Below are 27,860 nucleotides of genomic sequence, written 5' to 3' on the forward strand. Positions count from 1 at the left end.
CAGTCTTATTTTCTGCTAATTAAAAAAAATTCCATGCAAAGGAATAGTATCAACTTACTATTACAGATAATTTTCTGATTTGAAATGTGTTTCCAGGAACAGACCTGGATGATTGTTAGAGAAATCTATTAACAAATAATAGTTTTAAACTCTGATGAAATTTCTTTGGTAAATAAATATTTTACACGAAGCAAACAAAATTTTCAGTTTAAAAAATCTATTCACATTTGTAGAACTAAGGTTAATAAAATAAAAAAACTTATTTATTTTCTCTAAAATTTACTTTCAATTTGATTTAGTTTCACTATCAACAAAGAATTGCAGGGTGTGGCTTCAGTCCACCGGTGGTGGTCCTGGTTGTGACTTGGTAATGCTACGTGAGACTCCATGATGGGACCGGGTGGGAGTACAGGGTTTGTCCCCAGCTCCTGCTCAGACCGAAATGAGGTTATGTTCCCCTTGTTAGGCGACCTAAATTGGTCGACTTGTTTGTGTGTAAGTTTGAATTTCTATGTTGTGTAAAACACAATTTTGAATGGTATGATTGTAGCACTGATTTAACTTTCAACTGGTTCATTTTCTGAGACATTCATAGTCATGAACGGTGCTGTCAAATATGGACTAGGCGCGGGTTTGCGCTTCTGCAGTTTCAGTCAGTTAGTTTGAGGGAATCATATTAGGTTGGATGTAAAGATGTCCATTTGAGGCCTATGTGAAGGCAAAATTTGATTTGTATTTTACTGATGCAAAAGTCTGCTGAGGCATTTACATTGGTGGCATCCTGACCGAGACCTGGCCTGTGGGGGGGTTCGGAACAGAGGGTGGTGGTGTGGCGACCGGTAACATCACAAGGTGGGTGTCTTCCTCCAACGGGGATGAGATGTTATCAATCATGAGTGAACGAGAACGTAAATTTTAAAGTTAAGATATTTTTATTGAATACCAGTTTCACCAGTCCACAATATTAAAAACATCAGTCTGAAAGAAAAGAATTTATTTGGTGCAGAGAATCTGTTAATTAATATTATATTTACATAAACTTAAAATATAAATAAGAAAAAAAAATTTTTTTAAGAAGTAATAAATTTTTTTGAAGAGTTATTTGTCTCATTAGATGTACTTATCCAGTGCTTTCTTATTTACATAGAACATGTTCTCAATTATCTATTCCACATAATTAATATCTAGTTTTATGACATCAGAAATAAAACTATGTGATTATAATTATTGGTATGTAATTTTGCATGTGTAGGAGGAATTACATGCATCAAGGTATAACTGTCTAACATATTTTTTTGATAACCTGGCTGATGATCTTAATAGCCAATATTGTAGTAACACGAAAAATTACATGTTAAAAATTGAAGAATTTTTATTAAGCAGTATTTATTACAAGGTGTGGATAAAGTAACTGAGACATGAAAAGCATCATTAAGCATGAGTAACTTTTCACAAAACAGAAATATTAGTTGTTGCTAAAGAAAATTAAGATATATATATATGTGAAATTTAAAGAGTTCTGTGAATTTGTGGAAACAGATTACAAAAAAGTATTATCTCATAGCAGCACAAGGTTCCTTAATTTGTTACTTGCAATGGAAAGAATTCTTTCCATTTTTGATGGCTTAAAATCATACTTCTTATTTTTTGTCAAATGCCCAAAGTTATTATTTGAAAATCCAGAATGTGAACTGTTTTGAAATTTTTATATGGTACTCTACAGTTATTTAATAATGTAGTTCTGAAATTGGAAGCTAATTCTATCACAGCAACAGAAGCATTTCAGACATATTCTGAATTAATTTGTCAACTTCAGGAAAGAAAAACCCACAAATTTATACCCTCTTCTGCCAAAGAATTGCTATGCACTCCAAAAGAAAATAATGATGTTCAGGAACAAAAATTCTTCTCAAGTGTACACAATTTTTATAATTCTAGTATACAGTACTTGAGTTGATTTGATAAAGTTAGTAAGTTTCAGTGGATAAATTTACAAACTGAAATTACCTGGTCTTATTCAGAAGAGTGCACAAGTTGTTAATGCAATTATAAAAGATTGCATAAGTTTTGATGAATGTACATTGCTGAACCATGTAATTCAAAACCAAAGGGTAGGTTGTGGTTCAAGTTCTAAAAAAGTACCAGATTCTATTGAAGAGCAATGGAAAACAATTTTTAAGGTGTTACAAAAGACTGACATTACAAATTGCAATATTTCTAAAATGGTTGAGTTTGCGATGTCTTTGCCTGGGAAATCTGCTCCACTAAAGAGGGTTTTCTTAATTACGGGGAACATTTGGTCTGCAGAAAGGGGTAGACTTTCAGTATCTACTGTGATCTACTAAATGTTAAACTTAATCCAGAACTCTCTTGTGAATTTTATTCACAAGATTACAAATTGCAATATTTCTAAAATGGTTGAGTTTGCGATGTCTTTGCCTGGGAAATCTGCTCCACTAGAGAGGGTTTTCTTAATTACGGGGAACATTTGGTCTGCAGAAAGGGGTAGACTTTCAGTATCTACTGTGATCTACTAAATGTTAAACTTAATCCAGAACTCTCTTGTGAATTTTATGATGTAATTAAAACAAACAAAGCACTTCTGAAAAAAGTCATGTCTAGTGAAAAATTCAACTGAATAAATAAAGTTTAATGTTTCAGTAAACTGTTAAGACTTTAAAGTAATTTAAAAAAAAAAATGTGCGTGGGAATAAAAAAATGTGGTACGCCTACTTATACTAATTCTTTAAATGTATAAAACTACATTAGTAAATAAATCTGATTTTACTGCAAAAGACAAAAAAATAATGGATGATTGATGCAAGCCAATAACTACAATAAAAAGTAGATGAACAGATATGGTACTGTTCCAAATTAAGCACATCATTACGAATAAGCGCACATAGTAGGATTAATAAACATTTCATCAGAACAGGTCAATATTTAATATCAATAATAAATAAAGATTAATGGACAATGGCTCAAGATGTATTTTCAATAAAGGGACAATTTCCTGTTCATTAAGAAATCTTATTTTTCTTTCTAGTAAGGCTAAAAGTCAAGGGCAATGTTCAAAATAAAAATCCTTTTTATACAAAAGTTGCAGGGTATTGTTAAAATTGCACGGTTAAATCATAGGTTGATTTCGTCTATTAAAAAAAATCGTTACATATAAAATTAACAGAGATAGAAATGTAGAAAAAATAAATTATTTCATCATACTACCTAACAGTTTTATTTTGTTACACATAACCCTATGGATATCTAACCTTAACAAACTATTAAAATCTGAATTAGCTAGTCAAATTTTATAAAAATAAAAAGTAATCGTAAATTACAATGTTACCTTGATCTCCTAACGGTTGCATTTTCGACTTGTTTAACTATAATAAATAATTTCCTTTATGAATAGCAGTAAAATATTTTGATAAAATAAATGTTAAAGAGGAGGATTTTAGTTTGAATATTTATTTTCGATTGTGGATAATTTCAAATTATCAGTATGCAAATTTAGAAACTAAATTTAATTTTTGAAATATGAAATCACATCATTAAAAAATAATATTTAACTTAAAAAATATATATAATTAATGTATTTCGTTTGAAGAAACAGTTTTGGTTTATTATATTAACAAATTTTATTTAGCAGTAATGAACTTCAGTAATGAGAATCTCGAGCGGCTGACTGGGTGAGGACGACCTGTGGAAAAACGGAGAAGAAGAAGTAAAAATGGCCGACGAAGTGTGGAAGTTGTTAGAAGATGGATTTTTAAAATTAGATGTAAAGTGTTATAGTTTAATTTACCATCCAAATTTGAACATTATTTTAGTGTTAACAAAGTCTTCTGAAGTGCTTGTAATAGACGTTAACTCTGGAGTGCTTTTACAAAGGAGTAGCTTATCAAGTAAGACACGTTGACTACCAATTTTTAAGCCTAGGTTGATGTGTGTAGGTTTTTAAAAATATTAGTTTTGAATCGGATTACTGTGTTATGTCAAAGCATTATATTTCTTATATTTACCGTTATTTAAGCTCAGTTATATCGGTATTTTGGTTGTCATTGGGGTCGTTGAACTATCAGCTCTGCTTCGGTTTTGTGTTGTTTTGCGAACTCTTTCAGTTTCATAAGTTCATGTACTTATTTAAGCGAAACATTTTGTTAAATGCGTAATATTTTTTTTAAGATCTACTTATGTATCCATTACAGTTTGTAACGAAAAAATTCATAGCCCGTATAAATAAATCATTCGTGAATAATACGTTATACAATTTTTACAAATAACATGAACATTCACGTTTCTTTATGTGATCGCATTCAATTGATGGGTCGTTTATTGCTTGTGTAATTTATCATTCTTTTACATTGGATTCTAGTTTATTTGCCTGTAGTTTATTGTATTTTTGTGATAACTGATAATGCATTATTTTTATTCTGCTTTTTTTTACAATTATCATTTTTGTAAATCGGTTATTACTTTTATTATCGGTTAATGAGAGTGGTAATTTATTTTTAAAGTGGTAAGAGGCAACCGATTCATATGTCTCTCACTGTGTACCCATGTTTCTATAACACCCAAAATTTACTGAAGTAGTATTTATTCTGAGAATCAATATCTTTCTTGCCTGGATTACATTTATTCTGTTTATACACAATTATTTTAATGAGGTTTTAAAAATCCAATTTAATTTTCTGTTTGATAATAAACTGATGTAAATTAGCACGAATCTGTATTTTGGCCATCAGTTCACATTTAAAAGAAAACGGTCTTTAGTCTTCATGAAAAGCTGTAATAAAATTTTGCTTCTAGGTAATGGACCTGAAGAGTCATTTTTCTATAAACTACTCAAAATTTTATTTTGTTGACTATTAATCATTTTTTATTCTGTTGTTGGTTTGAAAGAAAGTATGAAGTATGTGGGTTTTGTTTTTGTATTCCAGTTTCTTTGTATATTACTCATAACTTTTGTTAATATTATTATTTCAAGTTAATTTTTTTCATAAAATGTAAATTGAAAGATGGAATACAAGTGGCTATATTCAAATAATAGACGTTCTAAAGCTGCTTCAATTAACAATGTATTGAAGTAGTTATTATTTTTTTTCATCATCCTGTCCTAAATTATGAGACATGTTTGTAATATGGAATTTTGTCTAGTAATATCCCTTTAAACAGTTGAAGGGTTTCTGGTATAAACATTAAGATAGAAATTTTTTGATTGTAAACTTTATTTTAAATTACCCAGTCTCAAAAATGTGAGATCTGTCCATAATTCTTTTAGAGACTTTAATAGACTAGTTAGCTGGTTTCATTGATAGTATTTGGATGATTTAACCTGCACTAACCAATAAACATAAGCATGTATAAACAAGTGATTGCTCAAAATCTGAAATTTTTATTTCTGTTGTATGCATCATTTCTTACTCTGTATTTCTTTTTAATGTTGATTCTGAAAATATCTCATTTTATTTATTTTTTTCTGGTGATTAAAATAAATTAAATCTCTTTAATGATTTTTGTATGTATTGTCCCTGTTTTAAATTATATTGTATTTAGAATTTTTGTAAAGTATTATTTTTTCTTATGCTTAATAAAATCTTGCTTCTTTTTATTTTGTGTATTATTTCCAGTCGTAATTGGTAGTTTGTCTTACTAGTCATGTGATCAATAAATTAAGACAAGTATTCAGTTATGTTTTTATTGTAGATTTTTGATGTTAAATATTTTGGTTTTGTGTTAACCAGAGGGAACATTCTATTTTTAAACTGTTCCCTATTTTTTACATTAATTATATCTGTGCTGAAGAAGTAGTGTTATATAATTAATGTATCTAATTTATCACTTTTGTTATTAATAAGTAGTATATTTATTGAAATTAGACATGATTAGTGAGCAAAACAAGCGTTAGGTTAGGTAATAAAATTAGCGATTCTGTGCACTTAACTTCATACAATTTCAACATAACTAAATATACAAACACAAACTTGCTTACTTTGCTTGCAAAGTAAGTACGTCATCTAATTAACATTAAATATACAAATTATATAACATAAGTAACAAAACTGAAATTTAAACAATAATAATAAACATACAAAATACCAACAGAAAACAATAAATACTGAGAGGTCCTTCCCATTAACATGAAAGTACCAATTTTTTAATACATGGTAACTGAAAACTCCCCTGTAATATGAGATATTATTATTGGAGAAGGAGTTAACATTTATCTTTACATTTGGTGCTGTCTGTGTAGAGATTCCATAAATGAATAGTTCCTGAAATGGGGCAGCATTCCGTTAATGATGATAGACTTTAACAGCTTGAATATAAAATACTGTTTTTTTCTAAACATCAAATACTGAATAATTGAAAGCAGTAAAATAATGCAGGTATAATTTCTGAAAATTTTTTTGCTTTCCTCCAACGTCCAAAAACTACTTGTTCTCTTGGGTAAAATATTCCAGAGGTAAAATAGTGTCTTGAGTAGAGTTTGAGAGATTATTAGGAAAAAAATGCTATGACAATTCTTTGAGTAGGAGGGTGGAATGTGAGCATTAAAAAAGAGTAGTAGATTTGAAAGTTGAAATAATCTGGTTTAGTGAAGATGTAAAAAGAATTAATGAGGTAATTGCAAAGCTTTTTGATCTGGAAATTGAACGATTATTAACACGATAGCTAAGTCATAATGTCATCACCAAATGCAAGTGTAAGAACGGGAATAATAATGAGTGAGAAGATATAGTAGCTAGTGAGCTGTTTTAAGTGATTATTTTAGTCAGGATGTATTTAAATATCATGGTAGAAACACAATATATCAAACTTATAGATATACATTTTTATCAAAAAAGTAAAATGAAAACTGTATTGAGAAATAAATTACTTAAAATTTAGAGTCCTAAAATATAAATATGTGAGTTGTTGAGTGACTGGAATGTTGGATGGGAAAGGAAAGAAATGGAAGAAGTTCTTATAACCATGAATATCTGTAATATATTAGAAGGAGAGGAGTGTAGGTGAATGTGTAGGTGAGGGCAGATGGTACAGGATGATATGATTTGATGTGATTTTTTTTTATAGATTTAAAGTAAAATACGTATATGAGCAGATTTAAATAATGATCATAGTTTAATTAATGAAAGTAGTTGAAAAAATGAAAGAAACAAGGATTGAGTAAATGGAATGCAGGTAAACGAAAAGGTAATGATCTAAAGGCACACATTGAGCAAATAATCGAAATTGATCTAGAAGTTAATTAAATTAAATTATTTTAGAAAATTAATTTATGGATGAGTTTAAGAATAAAAATTGTTACGGTTGAGCTAAAAGAAAGAAGACGGAGGTAGGAAACTTTGAATAGATATATTGTTGGACAAAATGTTGGAAATATTTAAATTGACATTGGAAATATAATTTTGATACAAGAAAGAAAATTAACATTGTGAAATACGTGTATGGAGTGTAAAAAAGAGTCAGTATGAAATCCATAGGTATTAATATAAAATTGTTGAATAGAAATTTCTTTAACAAAGTAAATGCCATAGGTGGGATGAAAACATAGGAAAAAACTTTACAAAGGGAAACTGAACTGATTTTTTCTCCCTTGTGTAGGAGAGAGAACAGATTGATCATAGATTGAGAGAGGGGAGACTTGTGTTAAAATCTGAATATGATAATTTGAATTATAATACAATATATTGATAATTTGAAGGCATAATACATTACTATGCTATTTACATGAAACATGCTATGTTTAAGTTATTATATGCAGATTTATAAATTTGGAGAAGTGTCTATTGATTTCAATAAAAAAAAAAAATAGTTATAATTCTGAAAAAAGCAGGAAGAAACACATGTGCAAGAACTACTACTATACCCTCAGTTTGACATGATGCTTCCAAAATACTATCTAGGGTAATTTAAGAATAAAAAGAATGTGAAATGGTGAAGCCATACCATTAGTTAAAAGTGAGTGTGGGTGCAAGGATGGTGATGTTAATAATCAGATACATTTTTAAAGGTAGACTGAAGAGATTCTATGTTATCTACATGACATTTGCAGATTTTTAAAATGTGTGATAATTTGGAGTGCAGAAAATGTTTATAAATTTTTTCTTAAAATACACTAAAAGAGGAGTTATTTATAGTTTGTTAAAATTCGGTTTGCTATGTTGAGAGTTAAAGACAGTAAAATGTGAATTCATATTAGTAATTGGTAATATACAGACAAGCATTATCATTGAATTTCAATTTATAATAGAGACGATCTATAAATTGGTATTGAAAGGAAAATTTAATAGTCTAGTAACAGTCCAAAGAGAAAAAATTAGGATATTTTTGTGTGTTTCGCGGCTCGATCAGGATATTGAAAGGCTGTGACAATTTAGAATGTTTATATAATTACAGTTTATTGGTTTTTAATGTTTATAATTACAACCAGAAAAATTAATGATAATAACAATGGTGATGTAGGTACAATAATGATAATAATAATAAAACAGTTAATGAACACAAATATTAATATAGTAATTACAACCACAATAATAATATTGATAATAATAGTAAACGTTAATAATATTACATGTCAATAACAACAAATCAAACAATTAATAAAAAGTACACGACATAATATATAATCAAAACACTAAGTATGACATAAAAACAGAGCACAATCAACATAGAATAACAATCAAAATATTACACATCAAGTGGTGATAAATGTTATTAGTAAATAATAAATACAGATTACACACAAGACAGAATTCAAAATAAATAATTGTTCGGGATTTATTCCAGGTAGATAAATAGAAAACTAGAATTCAGACCATTAAGAAAAGAAATTGCTAGTCTTAACCCTTTTTAACCACTAGTCTGGCATTAACAAACAGTTGTATTGTGTTCACTTGCAAATACCTTTGGTATCTACGCTAACAGTTTATAAATGAAGTTTATTGCATTATTTCTTTTACTTACACAATTATAGTTTTACTGTAACTCATCGATAGTATCTCTTGTTTACTGGAATTACTTGTGGCGTCGTCTTACTTGTGTCGAACTGGATTCAAGACACTCCTCGCTGGACTGACATTGCATATTCTCATCTTGCAGGTTCTCACCAGTGACTCCTTGCTGGACTGATGTCGTAACATGTTGCTGGTCTGGTTCGCAGAACTCCGCGGAACCCACACCACTCACAGCCTCCTCTCCCTGCTGAACTAACGTAGTAATGTCTCGCAGAATAGAACTGATGTTTAGCTAGTCTTCCAGAACTATTTATACTACTAGCCTCTTTACCTCCTCAACCGGACCCAAGTTGAACTGTGAGAACATTCGACCGAGGCTTTTGTTCCCATGAATTCCAAACCTGGTTTCTTCTCACTGTACAACAGGTGTTCATTATGTGACAGCAGGCAGTATAACAAAGGACAATTGTAAAACGAACCTATTCTTTATAAACAAGTTCTCCATCTTGTCCCTTTCTGGATTCCTCCATTATTATATTAATTACTACTTTGATAAGGTAGAAATCCGTTATTCCGACCCGCTGTACTGGTCTTGTTACAATATTAAGATATACTGATAATGTTCTTTTACTTAAAATTAAAAGTGAATTAAAATATACTTAAATACTGTAGAAACGTTGATAGGAAAGAAATCGAATTTGAAAATAATCTTGTGCAGTTCTGCACTAGAAGATAGACTTTTTGTTATTTATCTTGTTTTTGTTCGTTTATTTATCTTGTTTGTTCATCATAATGTGAACACACTTCTAACTTGCCTCGCTTACATTTTTTTGTCCTTAAATTGAGTGTAACTTAATTTATGGAATGACTCGACCAATCTTAATCAAATTTTCACATGCACAACTTCAGATACACTACTACATCATATCTAAATTTCTCTCTAGTTTTGGAGGTGTTTGAGCCACAAAATTTTATGCATGGGCCTGTGAATAAGTAAGTAAATATATACACGCATACATACATACATGGGATCCAAAAAAATGTACTATGTATTTGTAATTAAATAATATTTAAACAAAAAGACTTATACTTACTAATCTAATGTGTAGTGTAGTGTAAGGTATTAAATTTGTCAGTTAGGCGTAGCTGGGCCGTGGCATGTGCAGGTGGTTGGTGGTGGAATGAGCCAGTCGAGTAGCAACAATGGCTGAGGTTTGCTTATTGTTTCTTGAACGCAAGGCCGTACTGAAGTGGATGCTGGAAGTACTAGAACATTTACAAGCTACAACGGCAGTGGCAGAGAGAGTTTGGAATACCACCACCAACACATGAGTAATTACCCGCATTCGTGATAAATTCGAAGCTGACGGAACTATTAAAGATGTACACAAGTAAAGATCCAGCCAACCACAAACAGCTACAAGTACAGCATCCAGTGGTGTTGCAACATTTCACCTGATTACAAAAATCAGTGAACCAGGGAGCGTGCAAAAGTGGGGTGAGCCGGTTAAGTGTTAGATGCATTCTGAAAAGTGCAAGTGGAAAGTGTACATTCCAAGACTGTTACATGCGATGAATGTGGACGACCCTGATCGAAGGATGGAGTACTGTGAATGGTTTCAGCACATGGTTTGCAAGGATGAGGAATTTGCAGGGAAGTTTATGTGAACTGATGAGGCGCAATTCAAACTTAATGGTATTATGAACCACTACAATTGTGTCTACTGGGCTCCTGAAAATCCTCAGCTCATGTGGACAGGACAGTGAATCTACTGGGGGTTGCTGAATGATGTGGTCTATCAGTGCGTGGTTTGATTGATCACTTCTTCGAGGGTACTGTAACTGGTGAGGCATATCTTGATATACTTCAGACAAGGATTTGTCTGCCATCCAAAACTTATTTGGTGATGAACTACTTTACATGCAACAAGATGGAGCCCCGCCTCACTACCATTGAAATGTTAGTGTTGTACCTTGATAAAAATCTACTCAGATGGTGGGTGGGTCGAAGAGGTGCTATTGAGTACCCACCAGAGTCTCCTGATTTTTCATCTCTGGGAATTGTCAAGAATGACATGTATCAACAAAAACCAGCAACAGTTGACAATCTATGTGTAAAAATCTTAGTCATGTGCTGCCATTATGCCAGATACACTTAACAGCTGTAGTTTGGTGCTGTGGGCATTGTATAGAAGCTGCTGTTGGTCGTTTCGAACACATACCATAATCCTCTCTCAGTGCCAAAAATTGTCACGTCAAGTCAAATTTGTCACGAGATATGGACTAGGCAAGAGTGAGTATTTTTTTTGGACCTCTTCCTCTCACTATGTACCATATATATATATATATATATATATATATATGGTGTAATATAAAAGTATGGTATTACTGAAAGTGATTGTAATTTATTTTTCTATTGCCCTGCTGAAAGCATATGTTAGCTTGATGAAAAATACTTTTTGCCTTTTGCGGCTGCAAGAAGTTTGACACTTACAGATGTCAGACATAGATTTAGGAAATAGAGAGAATAAATTAAAAGTATATTTGTATGTTGCTGTTTGACTGAACATGCCAAATAAACAATAAAAGCCAGAAAGGAAAAGAAACGCCACTTTTTCAAGAATGTTGGAATTATGTGGATTGACAATTATAAAAATTAAAGAGATGTTAAGCAAAGTTCATAATAAAGGAAGAAATAATTAGAATAATGTTAATGGAACCATCATTAGTTAATTTAGTAAGGAAATGTAGATTGTAAAAGTGCAGAAGAGACAAAGGTTTAGAGTATACTAAGCAGTTTCCCTTCTGAGTTTTGATGGTGAAGAAGTGGTTCATTAATTGATTACTTTACAATATTTGCCTTTTGTATGACTTCAATAAAAAAAGGTACTTGAGATAGAAGAAGAATTAGTCAATTGGTTACTTAATGATTGTCACTGCCTCTGGTGAACAGAGTGAAAGTGTTGCTTATAAAGCTGAATATCGCCTGCATTTCGACGGGCATGGGATGTTGACGTGCAAAAATAAAGAATATTATGTCATTTGTTCATTTCACTCCTTATGTTGCTAGTAAGTTTAGTAGAGGATGTTTATTATTTTTGAGGTTGGGAGTGCTGTTTATGAGAGTATTTTTTTTTTTTTTAGTCATGTCAGGTCACTGACATTACTGATGGCACATGGAAAAACAACATTAAGTAATGAATAAGATTTTAGGATATAACAAATCTGTTGAAAAGATAAGTAATACTTTTAAAGAAATTAATTCTGAACAGTATAGAGTGCATCATTTCAGTCAAGTGACTGGTGACCTCCCAAAAAAAATTCCTTTTTTTCATAAGGAATTAACACTTTTTTTTAGCATAATAAATTAATTATATTGTCATATAATTAATTTTACCTATTTATTCTCACACGATATTGTCTATTTAATGTGTTATCTTATTGTTTCATTTATTTATTTTTCTTGTTTTTGTTCTGACCATACAGATCACATTTACATAGTTTTGACTTCTTTCTCGTTTCCCAAAAGGTTTTCATTCTTTTGCTCTGATATTGCCTTTTTTCATTCATCTATTCAGGTTTATACCCTTCTTCTTTCTCTCTGGAAACTTAGATTCTCGAATCACTTTTCTAAATTATCTCTGTCTACACAGATCCTTACAAATGTTTGATGTTTTAGATCTGTTTTATTTCTTTAAACTGGTTGGTCTTTGTGGTTCTACTTATGTAGAAATTAAATATTTGTTTTGTAAATCTTTGGTTGTTCATTCTGCATAAACGTCCATAAATCTAGTTTTTCTGTACGTTTGTAAATTTCTTTTGCATTTTTCAATTTGTAAATTCCATCTTCATATTTTGGTTTATAAATTTTTCTTAAAATCCTTTTTTCTACTTTTGCTATTGTGTGAAAAAAAAATTGCAAACATTCTGCCCCATTCAGTGCTTCTGGTAGAATACAGTTGTCTTGTGCCTCAATTTGGAGTTATATGACAGGGATTTTTTATTGTAAATGTTCTTCGTAAGATGATAGGTGGTTTCCATTTATCGTACTGTATTATTCATCCCATTTTTTTTCAGTTGTATTTGATGTTACAATTTCTCCAAAGTATTTAAATTTTTGAATTCTACTTATTTTTTTGTTGGAAATTTTAAGGGTTCTCTTTGTCATTGGAAAACCAGTTAGTTTTTTCGTAAGAAATTTGAGGACCAATTTTGCTTGCTCATTCACTTAGTTTTTGATTTTAGCCTGATCTACATGTCTTGCAAAAATTACAATATCGTTTGTGAAGGCCAGAATGTTTGTATTTATGAATTAAGTTTTATTGGCAATTTTTTATGTTTTCATATATGCTTAACTTTTCAAGTTCTTTCACCCATTTTCTTATAACCTTTTCAAGGGCACAATTAAAGAGGATTGGAGACAGTCCATCTCCTTGCCTTCACCAGTTTTTATTTTGAATGGTTCTGAAAGTTTTCCTAAGAATTTCACTTTTGATTTTGTGTTTGTTAATGTTCCTTTTATGTTTATTGTCTTGGGATCTAACTTAAATTCTTCAAGGATTTTAAGTAGAGATTCCCTGTGGATGGAGTTGTAGGCATTCTTAAAATCTATAAAACTTATAATCAATTTTGGGTTTTTAATTTTTTGGTATAATAAAATTTGTTTTAAAAATTTACTTTGCATAACTTCTTCCAGGTCTAAATCCACCTTAATATTCTCTGATTTCTGTTTCCATTGTGGTTGTATTTTACTTAATAATATTTTGTACAAAAGTTTGTGTGGGACTGACAACAGTGAAATTCCTCTGTAGTTGTTGATGTTTGTTGAGGGGATGTATTAAAGTGTTTTCCCAATCTTCTGGAATTCTTTCTGTTTCTCTGGCTTCTTTAAAGATTCTTTCCAGATTTCTGTTTGGTTCATTGTTGGCAGTTTCAGCATTTCTGCAACTGGTGTCTTCTCCACATGTTTTATTATTTATAATGATTTTTTTATTTCATTTATTTCTTCTGCGTTTGGAGTTTGGAAAATTTGGGAGTTTCCATTATTTTTCTGGAAGTTAAAGGGTTTCTTTGGGGTTGGGGCAGTGCGCAGCAGGTTTTCAAAATATTTAGCTAATTGTATTAATTTTCTTGATTATTCATTATTAGTTTCCCTTTTCATTTCTAAAGTAGTACAAATTGGGTTAAAGCCTGATAATTTGGATTTAAAAATTTGTCATATTATTTTTTTACATTGCTATTTTTCAAATTTCTTTTTTGATATTATCCAGATTTCAGTGTTCTCTTTGTCAGTCTTTCCACATTTTTTCTCAGTTTTGAAGAGCATCGTCACAGACATCATTCCATCGAACTTGTTTTATCTTTTTAACTTTGGTAGTCTCTTCTGTCGATTATAATTTTGTTTTTAAGTTTATTCCAATCTTTATCTTTGATTCCTGCAACCTTATTTTTAAATTTCCCAATAGTTTCTGCTTTTAAGTTTAGCTTTTGGACTGTAGATACAACATTATCTACTTGAAATTCTCTAAGCATTCGTTTGGACATTTCCATGTTTTACTTTTTTTTTGTGATTTTATTTAGTCTTGTTCACATTAATTTTAAGCCAAAAGTTTTACAGATTGCTATTAATCTTTTATCATATGGATTTGTTTTCTTATGGGCTGAGTATTTTCCATTAATCTCAAAATCTTCTTTTCCAGTCGGCGTATTAGTCACCTAATATGATTTTTATATGTTTTTTGTTGAGTTTTTTATTTCTTTTTCTAAAGTTTCCCAGTATTGTTCTATTTTTCCTTTATTTATAAAGTTGCCTTGGTTTATTGGAGCATGATAGTTGATTATATCGTAATATTTATTTTTTCATTTTAAAGTTAAAATAGAAAGTGTATTATTTGGGGACTGAAAATTTATAATATTATTCTCGTTCTGTTTGTCAATTAAAAAGGCTCTCCCTAAACATGTCAGACCATTTGTGTTTTTAACTGTTTCAGCTGGCTTTCCTTTTAAAATTTAAAAATTTTCATAATTAAAATTATTTTCATCTTTGAATCTTGTTATTGAATCACGCAGATTTTGATTTGGAATTTAACAGTTTGGTGAGTTCCATTAATTTTTCGATTTTTAAGAGTGAATTTGCATTTAAAGATCCTGTGAAATATTTCCTTTCAAAGTTCAATTTAATTTTAAATTTTGGTTTTTGTTCTAAGTTTCCAGAGTCCTCCGATCGACTCATCTTTTCTTTATTTGGACCTGCAGAATCAGTGATGGCCAGTAGCACACTCTTCTTGTATGATGGATTTTTGCTGCCTGTGGATTGGTTTTTTTTAGAAAAGAACTTTCCATCTTTACTATGATTGTTCCCAGATGCATGAAAATCTTGGGATTTCCAAAATAAGACTACAATTGCAAGTTGTAGAATTCTCTTGTTTAGTTCACTGAATGCTTCGAGGAGCTTTGGGCTGTCCAGCAGTACCACGTGAAGGCAATCATCTTCATTTAGGCCCTAATTGAAAATAAAATCTCTGCCAAAAGAATTTTATGAAAAGAGAATCGCTGCTACAATGTCATTTATTATTTAATTTCTTCTTTTTTAATATGTAGTATACACTTTATGATATAGTTTTGCCTAATAATCATTTTAAAAAATGCTGATTTGTGGCATCTACTTACTTTTATGGATATAAATATGTGATACATATTTGAATGTAGATGTGCATATCATTATTTCCGGTTCAGATTAGCACAGACTTTGACTTCGTTCTGTATGATGATGTTTATTATATATATATTTTTTATTTCTGTATCAAGAGTTATGAATCGAGGTTAATGAAGATAATGACCAATTAATCCCTTAATTATTTTACCTGTTAGGCACCATTTATTAAGGGTTGCATTGCTTTATCTTTGTGAGAAATTTGATCTTAATGATTTTAATATTTCTGTTATAAATTGCAATAAATATATTTTATTGTAATAGTTATAAATTCAACTACAAACATAATATTGGATTCTTTTATGAACTGGCTTTGTTATGTGATATGGGCTGTACTAAGTTAGGTCCTACTGTAATAGACCTTAAGTTTAGGCAGTAAATTGAAGGAATATTATCTAATACATGTTAGTCATAAAAATCATTACTTTATCAACAGTTAACCAGTAAAAACAGTAATAACAGTTCCTTTTATTATTGTCTTTACTGCTTTTTTATTTGTGTATTTATATTGCTTTATTTTAGTTACCTTAAAAATTAATCTATTTTATTTATTCTTTATTACAATGTGTAATTATATTAAAATTACACAAAAAATAATAAAATAGTAAATCATATTATGTTTTTATAGAGAAAAAAGCAATATAAGATTTTTGCAGAACCCTCATTTAAAAATATTGTTGCACCATATTTTGTCAGATTTGTGTTGGTTTTTTGACTCTGTTTTAAAACTGACTGTAGTTATCCATCTGTTAATCTGCTGCTTAAGTAAACAAGGCAGTATCAAAAGCTGTTACATAATCAAAGTACAACCACAAATTAAAATTTATTTGTTTTGATCTTGATAACTGAAAAGATTAAATAAAATATTAATTTTAAAATAAACAGATTTTTTAATTTTTTTTTAATAAAAATTATTATGAAAATCTGATGAGTCACTGCTTCTTGGGTAAATGTAGGTAAAAGAGACGTTATATCTCATTTAATTAGCATGATATGCTTTAATATTTTTTGTTTGTGGGTTGCATGTTTTTAATATGAAAGACTACAAATGTATGGAATGATCATTAAATGTGAGAACAGGTGCTTTAAATCATTATGCAGACAGTTGGCCAACTAGTTCTATTGCATAATGTCTTTTTTCTTTTATTGTTATTTGGTTTAAATTGATCAGTTAACTTTGTTCAATGTAATTACGTTAAATCTGTATAAAATTGTTTTCAAAACATAATAATAGTAATATTAAGAAAACATTTGACAAGACTGTAAACTATATCCTTTCTGACAAATTGCTGCATAATATCTGGAAGATCTTGGGGAAAAGCATCCTGTAAATTGAAGGTGTGAAGTAAGATAACATACATGGATTCTGTTTTTTTTTTTTTTTTTTACACTGGTCGCTGTAGGATCACATAAAGTAGTTAACTTCTGGCTAGTTTTTTAGCTCTCCAATATTCCATCCTTTCATTGTGTCACTTCCTCCTGTTTCCGTCCACTTTAGGTTAGTGCTTTCTTATCCTTCTGAATCTCATTGAATTCTAGTATATTTTCCTAAGCAATTTTCGGTTTTTTAAATCCATCATATTGTAAGTACCCATATTAGGTTCTCATTAACTTGCTTGAACCATTTAAATTTGTCTTGTTACTATTAAAATTGTCAAAAATTCTCTTTGTAAGCGTGTTTGAATCCATTCTTGTCAGATGTCCATAGAATGACAGTCTTCATTTATGTATTGTTTCCATGATTCTATCTAACTCCTGGTAAGTTCCTTATTCTTTCTTTGTTGAGTACTATTTACCTTTCTTTCATTCTTTTATTATATGTTGATGGATTTTGGAATAACTCTATTGTAAAAATTATTTTACTCTTGAGTATAACATAGAAATCATAGTGTTCTTAGCAGAAAATATAATAATAATTATCTTAATAACAACTTCATCATTCTTCCTTAATTTCCAACCATCATTAGTTTTTCTGGGCCCCAGTATTTTCCTTTGTATCTGTCTTTCAGTGAGTTCCAGTTATTTATTTCCCCTTTGTTCAGAGCTACGCATTTTGCTGTGTTTAAAACTCCTGGTTGGATTACCATTGTATAGTGCCTGATTTTGCCCATTCTTGAGATCAGTTTTTATTGTACACTTATTCGCCTTATTGTTCTTATTACTGAACTTATTGTTCTCTTGTTCGCCAAGTTGTATTTCCTGTTGACCGTTTTCAGGCTAAAAATCTGTTCTGCATTAGATTTCCCTTTCCTGAATCCACCTTTATACTCTCCGATTAGTGGATCAATTTTTTAAGGATAACTTTAGAAAGAATTTTTTAGGTAACCGGCAGAAGATATATTTCTCAATAATTGTTGATCTTTGTTTTGTTCCCTTTTTTTGTGAAGTGGATGAATGAAGTGGTCAAACACATCAAAGAATAAAAAACAGATTTTCCAAACTTTTAGATGTGTTATGAGTCCTTAGCAATACAAATTGGGATGCTGGTTGGTCATTTATGATGCGTTTTTACTATTCCTTAGATTGTTCTTGTTTAGATTATGGTTGTGTCACCTACCCTTCAGCATGTAATACTGTGCTTAAAATGGTGGATGCTTTCCTTTGGTTTGCTACAGGTGCCTTTTGATCAAGCCCTGTGTAAGCATCCTTGTTGACTGCGATGAGCCATCACTTTGGGATTGATGGAACCAGGTTTTGGCATCTATTTTACCCGTCTTAAGGGACAGCCAAATCACCTGACTTTTGACACAGTCCTTGGAAATTCTTATTTTCAGAGGTATGAGGACTGTCTATTTGCACCCAACATTTACTGCACCTTATGAATGTTGACGATACTTTTATTTTTCCAATTTATCTGTGTTCTTATCCATGGAGAATCTCTTTTATAAATTTTACGTTTGACCTCACGATATGCAATAGGGAATCAACGCCACCTATTTTCTTTCAACAAATGTTTCACCATATTCTCTCCAAGACAAACACAGACACAGTTGTATACACAGATGGATCGAAACTCAACAATACCATTGGATGCACATTTATTGTTAATAGACTGAAGCTAGCTATATGTTTGGTCTACCTGGTATTACAAGTGTCTTACTGCTGAACTGTACGCTATAAATATCATTAACTTTGAATATCATTAACCATAAGTACATTCATTTCCTTATTTGTAGCGACTTACGTAGTGTTTTCCAAGCCTTAGAGGATTTTTATTCCAGACATTCTATCGTCATCAAAATCTACAATGCAATCGCTGAGTTGAATACCATTGCAACTGACAGGTGGGTTTCTGCTTGATCCCTAGCCACATCTGGGATTCCGAGTAATGAACATGCAGATTCTGCTGCTAAAGATGCATGTAGTCAACCATGCTTCACTACCCTTGTTACTGCATCCGATTTTATTAACTATGTAAAACTCACCCTGCACAAAGTGACAAGATGACTGGATGGCTACAATAGATAACAAACTTTATCACATTAAAGGTTCTGTGTTGCCATGGGACTCCTCATACAGGAAAATTCATTGTGAGGAGGTGGTCCTCTGCCCATTGTGGATAGGAAATACGAGGACTTTTCACGGGTATCTGATGTCAGGAGTAAACACACCAGTATGCATACGATGCAACTGCTGCTTGACTGTGCACCACATTTTTGTGGATTGCATACGTTATGTGGCCTTGCTTTGTTAATTTTAATTTCCCAGGAATTCTGGGCAATAACAAAAGTTTTGGACCAGGTGTTTTTGTTTCTCTGGAGTGCTAATATTTTACATACTTTTTAATAGTGTTTTAAGATTTTTTTACTGTAGTTGTATGTTTTTGTGTCTACATTCTAGTTTAAGTGTTTTATTTTGCCTTTGTTTTTAATGTTTTAGTTTGTTTTTAAATTTCTACTTTAAGTTTTTATTTTGTGTTAATTTTTGTTATTCTATTAGATTTTGTATTTATATTTCATATTTTGTTCTGCGGGTGATGATAACATAAAAAATGTTCCCCCCCCCCCTAAAGAAAAAGTTGTATTCTCATTGGCATATGTTAAGCAAATATGTTCTCATTCATTCTGTAAACCATGTAGTGTTTTACATGTACATTTATGGTGCAACGTTTTAGTTATTCTTGTGAGGTCTCCTTGCAGTATTTTATTTTTCTATTTGATTATAACAGATACATTTGTAAATAAAAGTGTGTGTAATGTTACATGATAATTTACATTTAAGAGGTAAATTTTCAACTTCTCTATTTAATTTTTGGGTGATGATTACTGCCCCATCTTTTGGTTGTTGACCTGTTAGTTCTTTTCTTTCTTTTTCCTGTTCAGCCTCCGGTAACTACCGTTTAGATAATACTTCAGAGGATGATATGTATGAGTGTGAATGAATTGTAGTCTTGTACACTCTCAGTTCGACCATTCCTGAGATGTGTGGTTAATTGAAACCCAACCACCAAAGAACACCGGGTATCCATGATCTAGTTTTCAAGTCCGTGTAAAAATAGCTGGCTTTACTAGGACTTGAACGCTGGAACTCTCGATTTCCAAATTAGCTGATTTGGGAAGACGCGTTCACCACTAGACCAACCCGGGGAGTTGATCTGTTAGTTCTGAGAAATGTCAATAAACAAGTTACTGTAAATCACTTATGTTAAACAATTTTGAGTGTGATTTCACCATATGCTGCTAGCGTAAATGTATTATTGGTTAAATGACTATATAATCTATACCTCTTTTTAAAGTATAAAATTATCCAGGTTTATTAATATTGATTTACAAGATGTTATGCATTTATTTCTCTTCTTTTTTGAAATTATTATGCAGATTGATTTAAATAATTATAATAATTACATTAAAAAAAAAAAAAGAAGAAAACTGTTGATGAGTATCTAAACACTTTTCCACATATTGTGTGTTATGACTATGTTGTGTTGTACCACATAATATATAAATGCTTTACAAAATGCAGTTTCATTTTTTAAATTAATTTGAAATTGCATTTTAATGTGCATTTTGTTCAAAATAAAGTGCTTCAATTTTTATGTAATAAAACATGATTACTTTATAAAACATGACCAATCTAATAGTTACATAGAAGCTGATGGTTCGAGAATTGTAATGGCAGTTGTTTAATGATTTGAATACTTTAAAAACATTAATTTATTTTGTTGAATATCTGTTGCATTTTGTATTTTTGTAGATTGTTCCTACCTGCTCTTGATATGTGAATTTCTGTTTTAAAACATTCATTAAGATCATATTGAAAACTTTTTAGTATACATTTGTAGGAGCTTACTTTAATATTTTGAGTTGCTTTCTGGAGTTGAAGTGTTTAATAGTGTTATGCTCTGAATATATATTAATTGGTTTAATTAATAGAATCAAGAATGAGTTCTGAAAAGTTCTTGGTGAGAAGTTGTGATAAGTATTGGTTGCAATGAAAGTATATTATATCATTGTGATTTTATGGATTGTCATTGATTTTTATACAGAAAAAGGTAATTTTATTTGAATATAATTTTTGTTTTGTTCCAGGATGTTCTATTGATAGCAATATTCAAGGAGTTTATGTGACAGGATTTGATAAAGTATTACTTGTTAATGACAAAGGTATTGGTGTTAGAAGTGACTACAGTGGGGTATTATTGCTTGATACTATTTTACAGACTCCTATCACCAAGCCAGATGAGGTTGTTAAATTGGAGCTTCCACTTTCTGAGGTAAATTAAAGTTGTGCAGCAAGCTTTTTACTAATTCTGCATTAGATAAAAGAAAATTATATTTATTAACATTTAATCATATAATAACCACACATCATAACCATGATGTAATATAATAATCATCAAATTATTATATCATATTATTTTCTCACCAGTAAATATCTGGTGTTATGTTAAATCACCAGTAAATACACAACTATCTATCTATATATGTATAAAATACTCTAAAAAGTTTTTTGTGATGTGTGTGCACACAATTGTGCAGCTGTTAATGGTAGTATATTACTTTTTAATAGGTACATTTTATTTTATGTCTAACATGAGAATACTCAAATTATGGTGATCATTATTGTCAGTTTCTCTGCTTGGTGGCAGATCCTTTATGTCACTATCTCCATCCATGTCTGCCTTCTCCTCCGTCCACTTGTTTTCAATCTTCACCTCATCTTTTAATTTCATCCTTTTATGTCAAGATTCCACTCCCTGTAACCACATTTCTTAACCAGTTTCTTTTTCTTTTGTGTACTTCCCGCATAAGTGCTCTTTCTTCTTTAATCCTGTTCATGACTTCCTCATTCATTAATTTATCTATCTGTCTTTCTTTCTCTATTATCTGTATCTCAAAACCCTCAATCCAGTTCCTCTTCCTCTTTTGGTGATGCTTCTTTGACTACTGGTTCCAGAGTTGATTCTCACCAACAATCTGACATTATTTCAGTCATAACATCATTCATAATATAAAAATAAAAACAACTCTGTAATTGTAGCGAGTGTAAGTTGTATCTTATGTATTAACATATTCATGAAATATTTCTGAAATATATTTTATTAAATATATTAATTTTTAATTTTATGAAAATAATTCTTGTTTCTTTTTCATCTGTTTTCTTAGGCAGTTATGCTGCAGCAGACTCTGAGGAACGTGGAACTACCAGGAGTTGAGAAAACTTCAGAGGTATTAGATGAACTTACTGAAAAAATTAAAGAGGCACAGGCCAGGCCAAAGAGAGGATTGAAAACTCAAAAAGTAAATGCGCATTATTTTTGTTATTAATCCTTTTTTCTTGATCCTAAAACATCTCTGGATACCTGATTCCAATCCTCTAATTTATAAACAATGTAGATTTCATTCATTCTGATTTAAAATTTCTGTAAATTAAAAACTTGATCTGTATTTACATTGTCACATGTGCTGCCTAACACTTAAATTGTAGATTATAATTATTTATTGAAGGCCTGTATGTATTTGTCTAGTACTGTGCAATATGTAATATAAGTTTGTATATATTTATTAGTAATGTGTGTATAGTACAAATAATAATCGTTTTGATTTAAAATTAAGTTAATGAAGGAAGTAAAATTGTTGGGCTATTGCTATTACATATGTAACTGGTGATAGGCCCTCAAGGCACTCAACTTAAAAAAATATTACCTCCCCCATATTAGTATATGTACTAAGTTTAGAACTGTATGTCTGATAAATTCCAGATCTTACCTTTTCCAGGTTAGGGATGTCAGCTCACCCAGAAGGTAATCTCCAGAGATGTAGAAATACCACTAGAGATTCAATTCTAGGTCCTCATATTCTAGGATATTATATTTTTGCAGTCTTTGAAGATAAACTTGCAGGGACATCACTCCAGACTTCAAAGAGTATATGACTCTTTAATGGTTTGTGTCAAGTAAAAAAAAAAGGAGCTGCCTTATCCAAATCAGACCAGATTGTTAGATAAAGGCTTGCTGGATTTGTGAAATAGCAATTTTTCAGATGTGTATATATTACCCATTCTATGTTCATTTTAATCTCATTGGAATAGCATGATGTGGTTGTAGTGCAATTAATGTTAATACAAACAGGCTATGAAGCTGTTTACAGAAAATATTCTTCTCTTTTAGAGAGTGCCTTAGCTCTTATCATTCCTTTTTGTGCCTTGGTTTCTTACATGTACCTTTATATGTACCTTTTTGGTACATATTGAAAGTGCTTCTTAAGCACTTTCTCATCAAGTATAACATATAGATACTTCTGCAGCAGGACATGCCTAATTCGATGGAATTAGGCATGTCCTGCAATAGCATCTAATTCGATGGAATTAGGCATGTCCTAATGGCAGGTCATCATCTGCCATTGATAATGAGGTTGTCATAACAGCTAGTCTGCCCAACATCATCATATATATAACAGCTTGAGCAACATCATCATATATATATATAGTTTTCTCTGGTCTAAACACCATCTTATGTTACAGACTCCACAACTGGAGTATCTTGCAAGCCTGGGCTGCCCTGAATTCGATTTCATTCCCCGACTTTCCCTAAACCAGCAGAAGCCCATCATTCGCATATGCGATGATGCAGCAAACCTCAACAGCATCAAAGAATTTAATTCAACAACCCAGAGAAGGGATCCTAAAACATTACCCTGTGGACAACCTTTAGAGCGTTTTTCTACTTCTGAGATACTGTTTCAGAAGAACAATAGTTCGATTGCTGAAATAACTGTATAACACATTCAGTTCATTCTGTGTATATATAATTGTGCTTCTGCAGCTGAAAGCACAGAGGGTCACTACAAATTATTGAAAGCCCCGTGATATGTTCAAAATGATACCTAAGACATACTCAGACTCACTATTAGAAACAATGATCATAAGCTTAAGAATAGCATCTTCTGTGCTCCTGCCTGGGTGAAAACCATTCTGATCATCCATCCATCAACAACTTTCTAGAATTCAATCTATCACTAATAAGAAGATACCTTCTCAAAAACTTTTCCAATAACTGCCAGGAGCGTTAAAGAGGAGCTTACACAGGGTCCTTTTCACAGCCTTTAAACAATGATTTTAGAACAACTTTTTTTTAGCAAACAGGGAAATAGCCAGCTAAGAGCATTCTATTAAAAATTCTATTCAAAGTACAAACACAGATTCCAACACAACAGACAAGGAGCTCCAGTTTGATTACATTAAAACCCGGGGCTTTATTCGTACCAGAACTGCAAATTACTTTGTATAATAAAATAGCACAGTAACATTTAAATATTAGAAAAAAAGGTTTCAATAATAAAAAACAAAATTACCTTTTGAAATGGCATGAAGGCCATCTTAAACATTTTTGTGTGGATATTAAACTCAGAAGTTAATTGTGCCTTAATCTTTCCCATTTCCCTAGTGTAAATAAAGAGTCTTCCATTCAACCACTTCAGGAGATCGTAAACAGGATCTCAACATATCCCAACTATCTTTGCTTATATATTCCGCAATACTGGACAGCTCCCTGTGAAATAAATTGTATCTTCTTGCACCCTTAAATTATACTATGAACAATCTAAACCCCACCTTCAAGCCCATGTGTGTGGCTTAAATCCCGTAGCTGCCTTCCTGTTTTAAAAATGTTGGTATTTTTTTGACTTGCCTTAATATTGCTATAATATATATTTATACCCAAATTTTAATTCAAACCTCTTTGAAAAGTATGAAAATTAATTTCAAGTAATTTTCGTACAATCCCCTATAAATCTTTTACATTTTTTTCTAAAATCTCCTTCAAGACGAATTTCAATATTGTAGCAGATGTATGTTCCAGCACTTCCATACTTTTCACACAAAATTTTTTACCATTTTGTACTAGCTTTTCTTATAGGTAATAACTTTTTCTGTCAAAATTCTAATCCACTGAAATAACTTTGGATAAATACCAGTTGCTTCCTCTAATTCTACACCTTATTAAATAACTAGATAGTTAAAAATTATAATTTTTTCATTACTATCAGTGATATTTTAGTAAGTTGTTTCCATTTATATATCTGTAAGTCTTTTATCTTCTGCCATCAAATTCTTTTATTTCATTGTCTTAGAAAGTTATATGTTAATTCATTTTTGTAAGTTTTTCTTTATCAATGCAGGTACTGTCTGTCTATATTTGTCCTTATGTTATATATAAAAATATTTCTTTCATCTCTTTCAAAATTTTAAAGTTTTATTTTATTTATATTTTAAGCAGTAAATGATGTTGATGATTTTTTGTTATGTTCAGTGGAACTGTGTGTGCTTGGAATTAGGACACTGTGCATTGAAGTGGGTATGTGCCGGTATAGTGTCCGAATTAAAGCGATTAAACAGGCATGTACCTTCTCTTACAATCGCTAGTGCTCTGAATGAACGCCTCAACTCTCTTCTTCCACCACCATTAGATGGTACACCACCTGATAGATCTTTAATGTTTAGCGAGGCGATGCGACGACAAACATTTGCGAATTGGCCTCACATGAATTACAAGTAAGACTATTATTATCTGTTCTCTGTTTAAGATTTTATTATAAGATATAATGTTATTTAAAATCATTCCTGTTGAGAAGTTAACTAAATTTATGAATGATAATTATATTTAAATTGACTATTTGGATTCAAATAATAGCACTATCTCAGGGATTGTAGTTTCAATAAAAAAAGATGATTGCATTTTTAATATATTTATTCTGTAGACATTATTCTTATCTCATAAAATAAAAACATTTGTCATAGATCTATATATTGAAATAACTGCGACTATAGATATTCTCAGAAATTAAATTGCAGCTGATAATGAAATGACAGTTTTTTGATATTGTTAAGCAGTTATTTTTTAAGGAAACATTTATTTACTTGTAGGCCAAAGCTTTTTGAATTTTGGTTGTACAAATTTTAAGATTTAAAAAAATCATTTTTGTTTTCTTTAAAATAGTTGTAACTTGCACTAATTTAAGCCTTTTTTTTTGTTCTTACAATTGAAGTTTATTTTACTGCCATATTTCTTTGTAACAGTAAATGAATGAATTAAAATAAATAAAGTACTTTAATCCTTTTTTTAAATAACTATCACGCAGAAGTATTAATATGACACTATGAAGGGAATGTCTTTACAAGAAGTAAGATTTTTAGACCTAATAAAAATTATCAGGTTTTGTGAATAGATTCAATAGTTAGTTTGAAAAATCTTTCTGTATCAAATTGTACACATCACATTACACAGTAGATATATCAAAGCCAAATTTTTTTCATGGATTTCCTCAATTTAAAGTGGTTATTAAAAATATAGAGCAATTATTAAAATAGAGAAATATTTTATTCATAAGCAGATCCACATACTGAAAGGCACATTAGCTGGATGAAATTGTATATTTTTACCAGATAAAACAAAATGTATATTATTGTTATATTTTCGTATACATGAAAACCCTTTTAAACAGTTAGGTCACAAAATAAATGGCTGTTTTGCTTTTAAAAGGACAATTTTTTATAGATGGGATTGAAGAAAAATTAAATATTGTTTATTAGTAGAATTAGAATATTTAGAAAAAAGACACAAATTTCAACAAATGCAGTAAATAGCCAGCTTGTAAAATAATCCAATTATCCATTATCACAATATATGCAAGATTGTTACAGTACCTAAATAAAAGCTTCATTTCATCACCATTCTAAGTATATTTTTTATTTTGAAAACTAATAGTAGTTAGGTCTTCTGATCTATTACTGTCATCATATCATTGTTGGACTTGTGTGAATTTTACTTTTGAAATGTTTTTTAAGTACTTAAGCCAGTCATTTGATGCTTTAATTCTTTTTCAATAGTTAACCATTTAGAAATAAGGAATAATTATTTTTTAAATAGAGTTTCTTTTGCCCATATACTTAATGAATCCCTTTTAAATGCTTGTGTTACCTTCATCTTTGGAATTTGTCTTTTTTTCATTTAATCCTTTGTGGATTGTAGAATTTTTCTGTTTTATTACATTTTGTATTTTTGTTTTGTTGCAATTTTATTTTATATGGTTTAATAAAAAAATTATGTTAACAATATATAAGTGTAACTTACTTTTTCAGCTAAAGTTATATTTATGTTTTATATTTATCCTTCATTTATTTCTTATTTACGTGATCAATATAAAAACTTTAAACTTTTTCCACTAATGAATTGTTTAAAACATTTGTCAGTTATATAAATTGTATATAATAAGATATTTAAATAAGCAGTAAAGACAGTGCAATATAACATTATATTATCATTAATTATCCACAGCATTCATTGTAATTTTCTAATTATTTATAAAAATAAAATTCTTAATTTACTTGTACAGCTTATGTTTTATTTTTTTTTTCTTCAATTATTTTTCCTTCTTGTCTTTATGTTGAGTGCTTTTGCAGAGATCTCTGCTTCATGGGAACATGCTAGAATATAAATATTGTGTAATGTTTTTAATCAAAAAATCATATTAAGAAGTTAAAATGAGAGGTACTTATACAAAAATATATTTGTTTTTATACAAAATTATTCCAAAGTAACTAAAAACAATAGAACACAAAACTATGTAGTACAACAACAATGGAACTCAAGAAAAGACACTATTTTTTTTTCATTTATCAGCTGCTGTAGGTTTTGTCTTGTTTCTCTAAATTATTGTTTGTTTTTAACACAACATTAAAAATCAGATTAT

The 27,860-nt window shown here is 30.3% G+C and overlaps 1 protein-coding gene across 3 annotated transcripts in view; it reads left to right on the forward strand.

The window, feature by feature from the left end:
* Window positions 1–3,694: 3,694 nt before the first annotated feature.
* Bruce (BIR repeat containing ubiquitin-conjugating enzyme) overlaps window positions 3,695–27,860 on the forward strand; it is a 265,772-nt gene continuing 241,606 nt past the window's right edge. For all 3 annotated transcript variants that reach the window (XM_075366104.1, XM_075366105.1, XM_075366106.1), the window contains exons 1-4: window positions 3,695–3,905; window positions 21,201–21,385; window positions 22,278–22,412; window positions 25,421–25,662. In XM_075366104.1, coding sequence (XP_075222219.1) covers window positions 3,731–3,905; window positions 21,201–21,385; window positions 22,278–22,412; window positions 25,421–25,662 — 737 coding nt within the window. In that variant the 5' untranslated portion in view covers window positions 3,695–3,730. The remainder of the gene's footprint in view (window positions 3,906–21,200; window positions 21,386–22,277; window positions 22,413–25,420; window positions 25,663–27,860) is intronic.

Source organism: Lycorma delicatula, chromosome 5 (genome assembly GCF_047948215.1).
Source record: "Lycorma delicatula isolate Av1 chromosome 5, ASM4794821v1, whole genome shotgun sequence".
Taxonomy (NCBI): domain Eukaryota; kingdom Metazoa; phylum Arthropoda; class Insecta; order Hemiptera; family Fulgoridae; genus Lycorma; species Lycorma delicatula.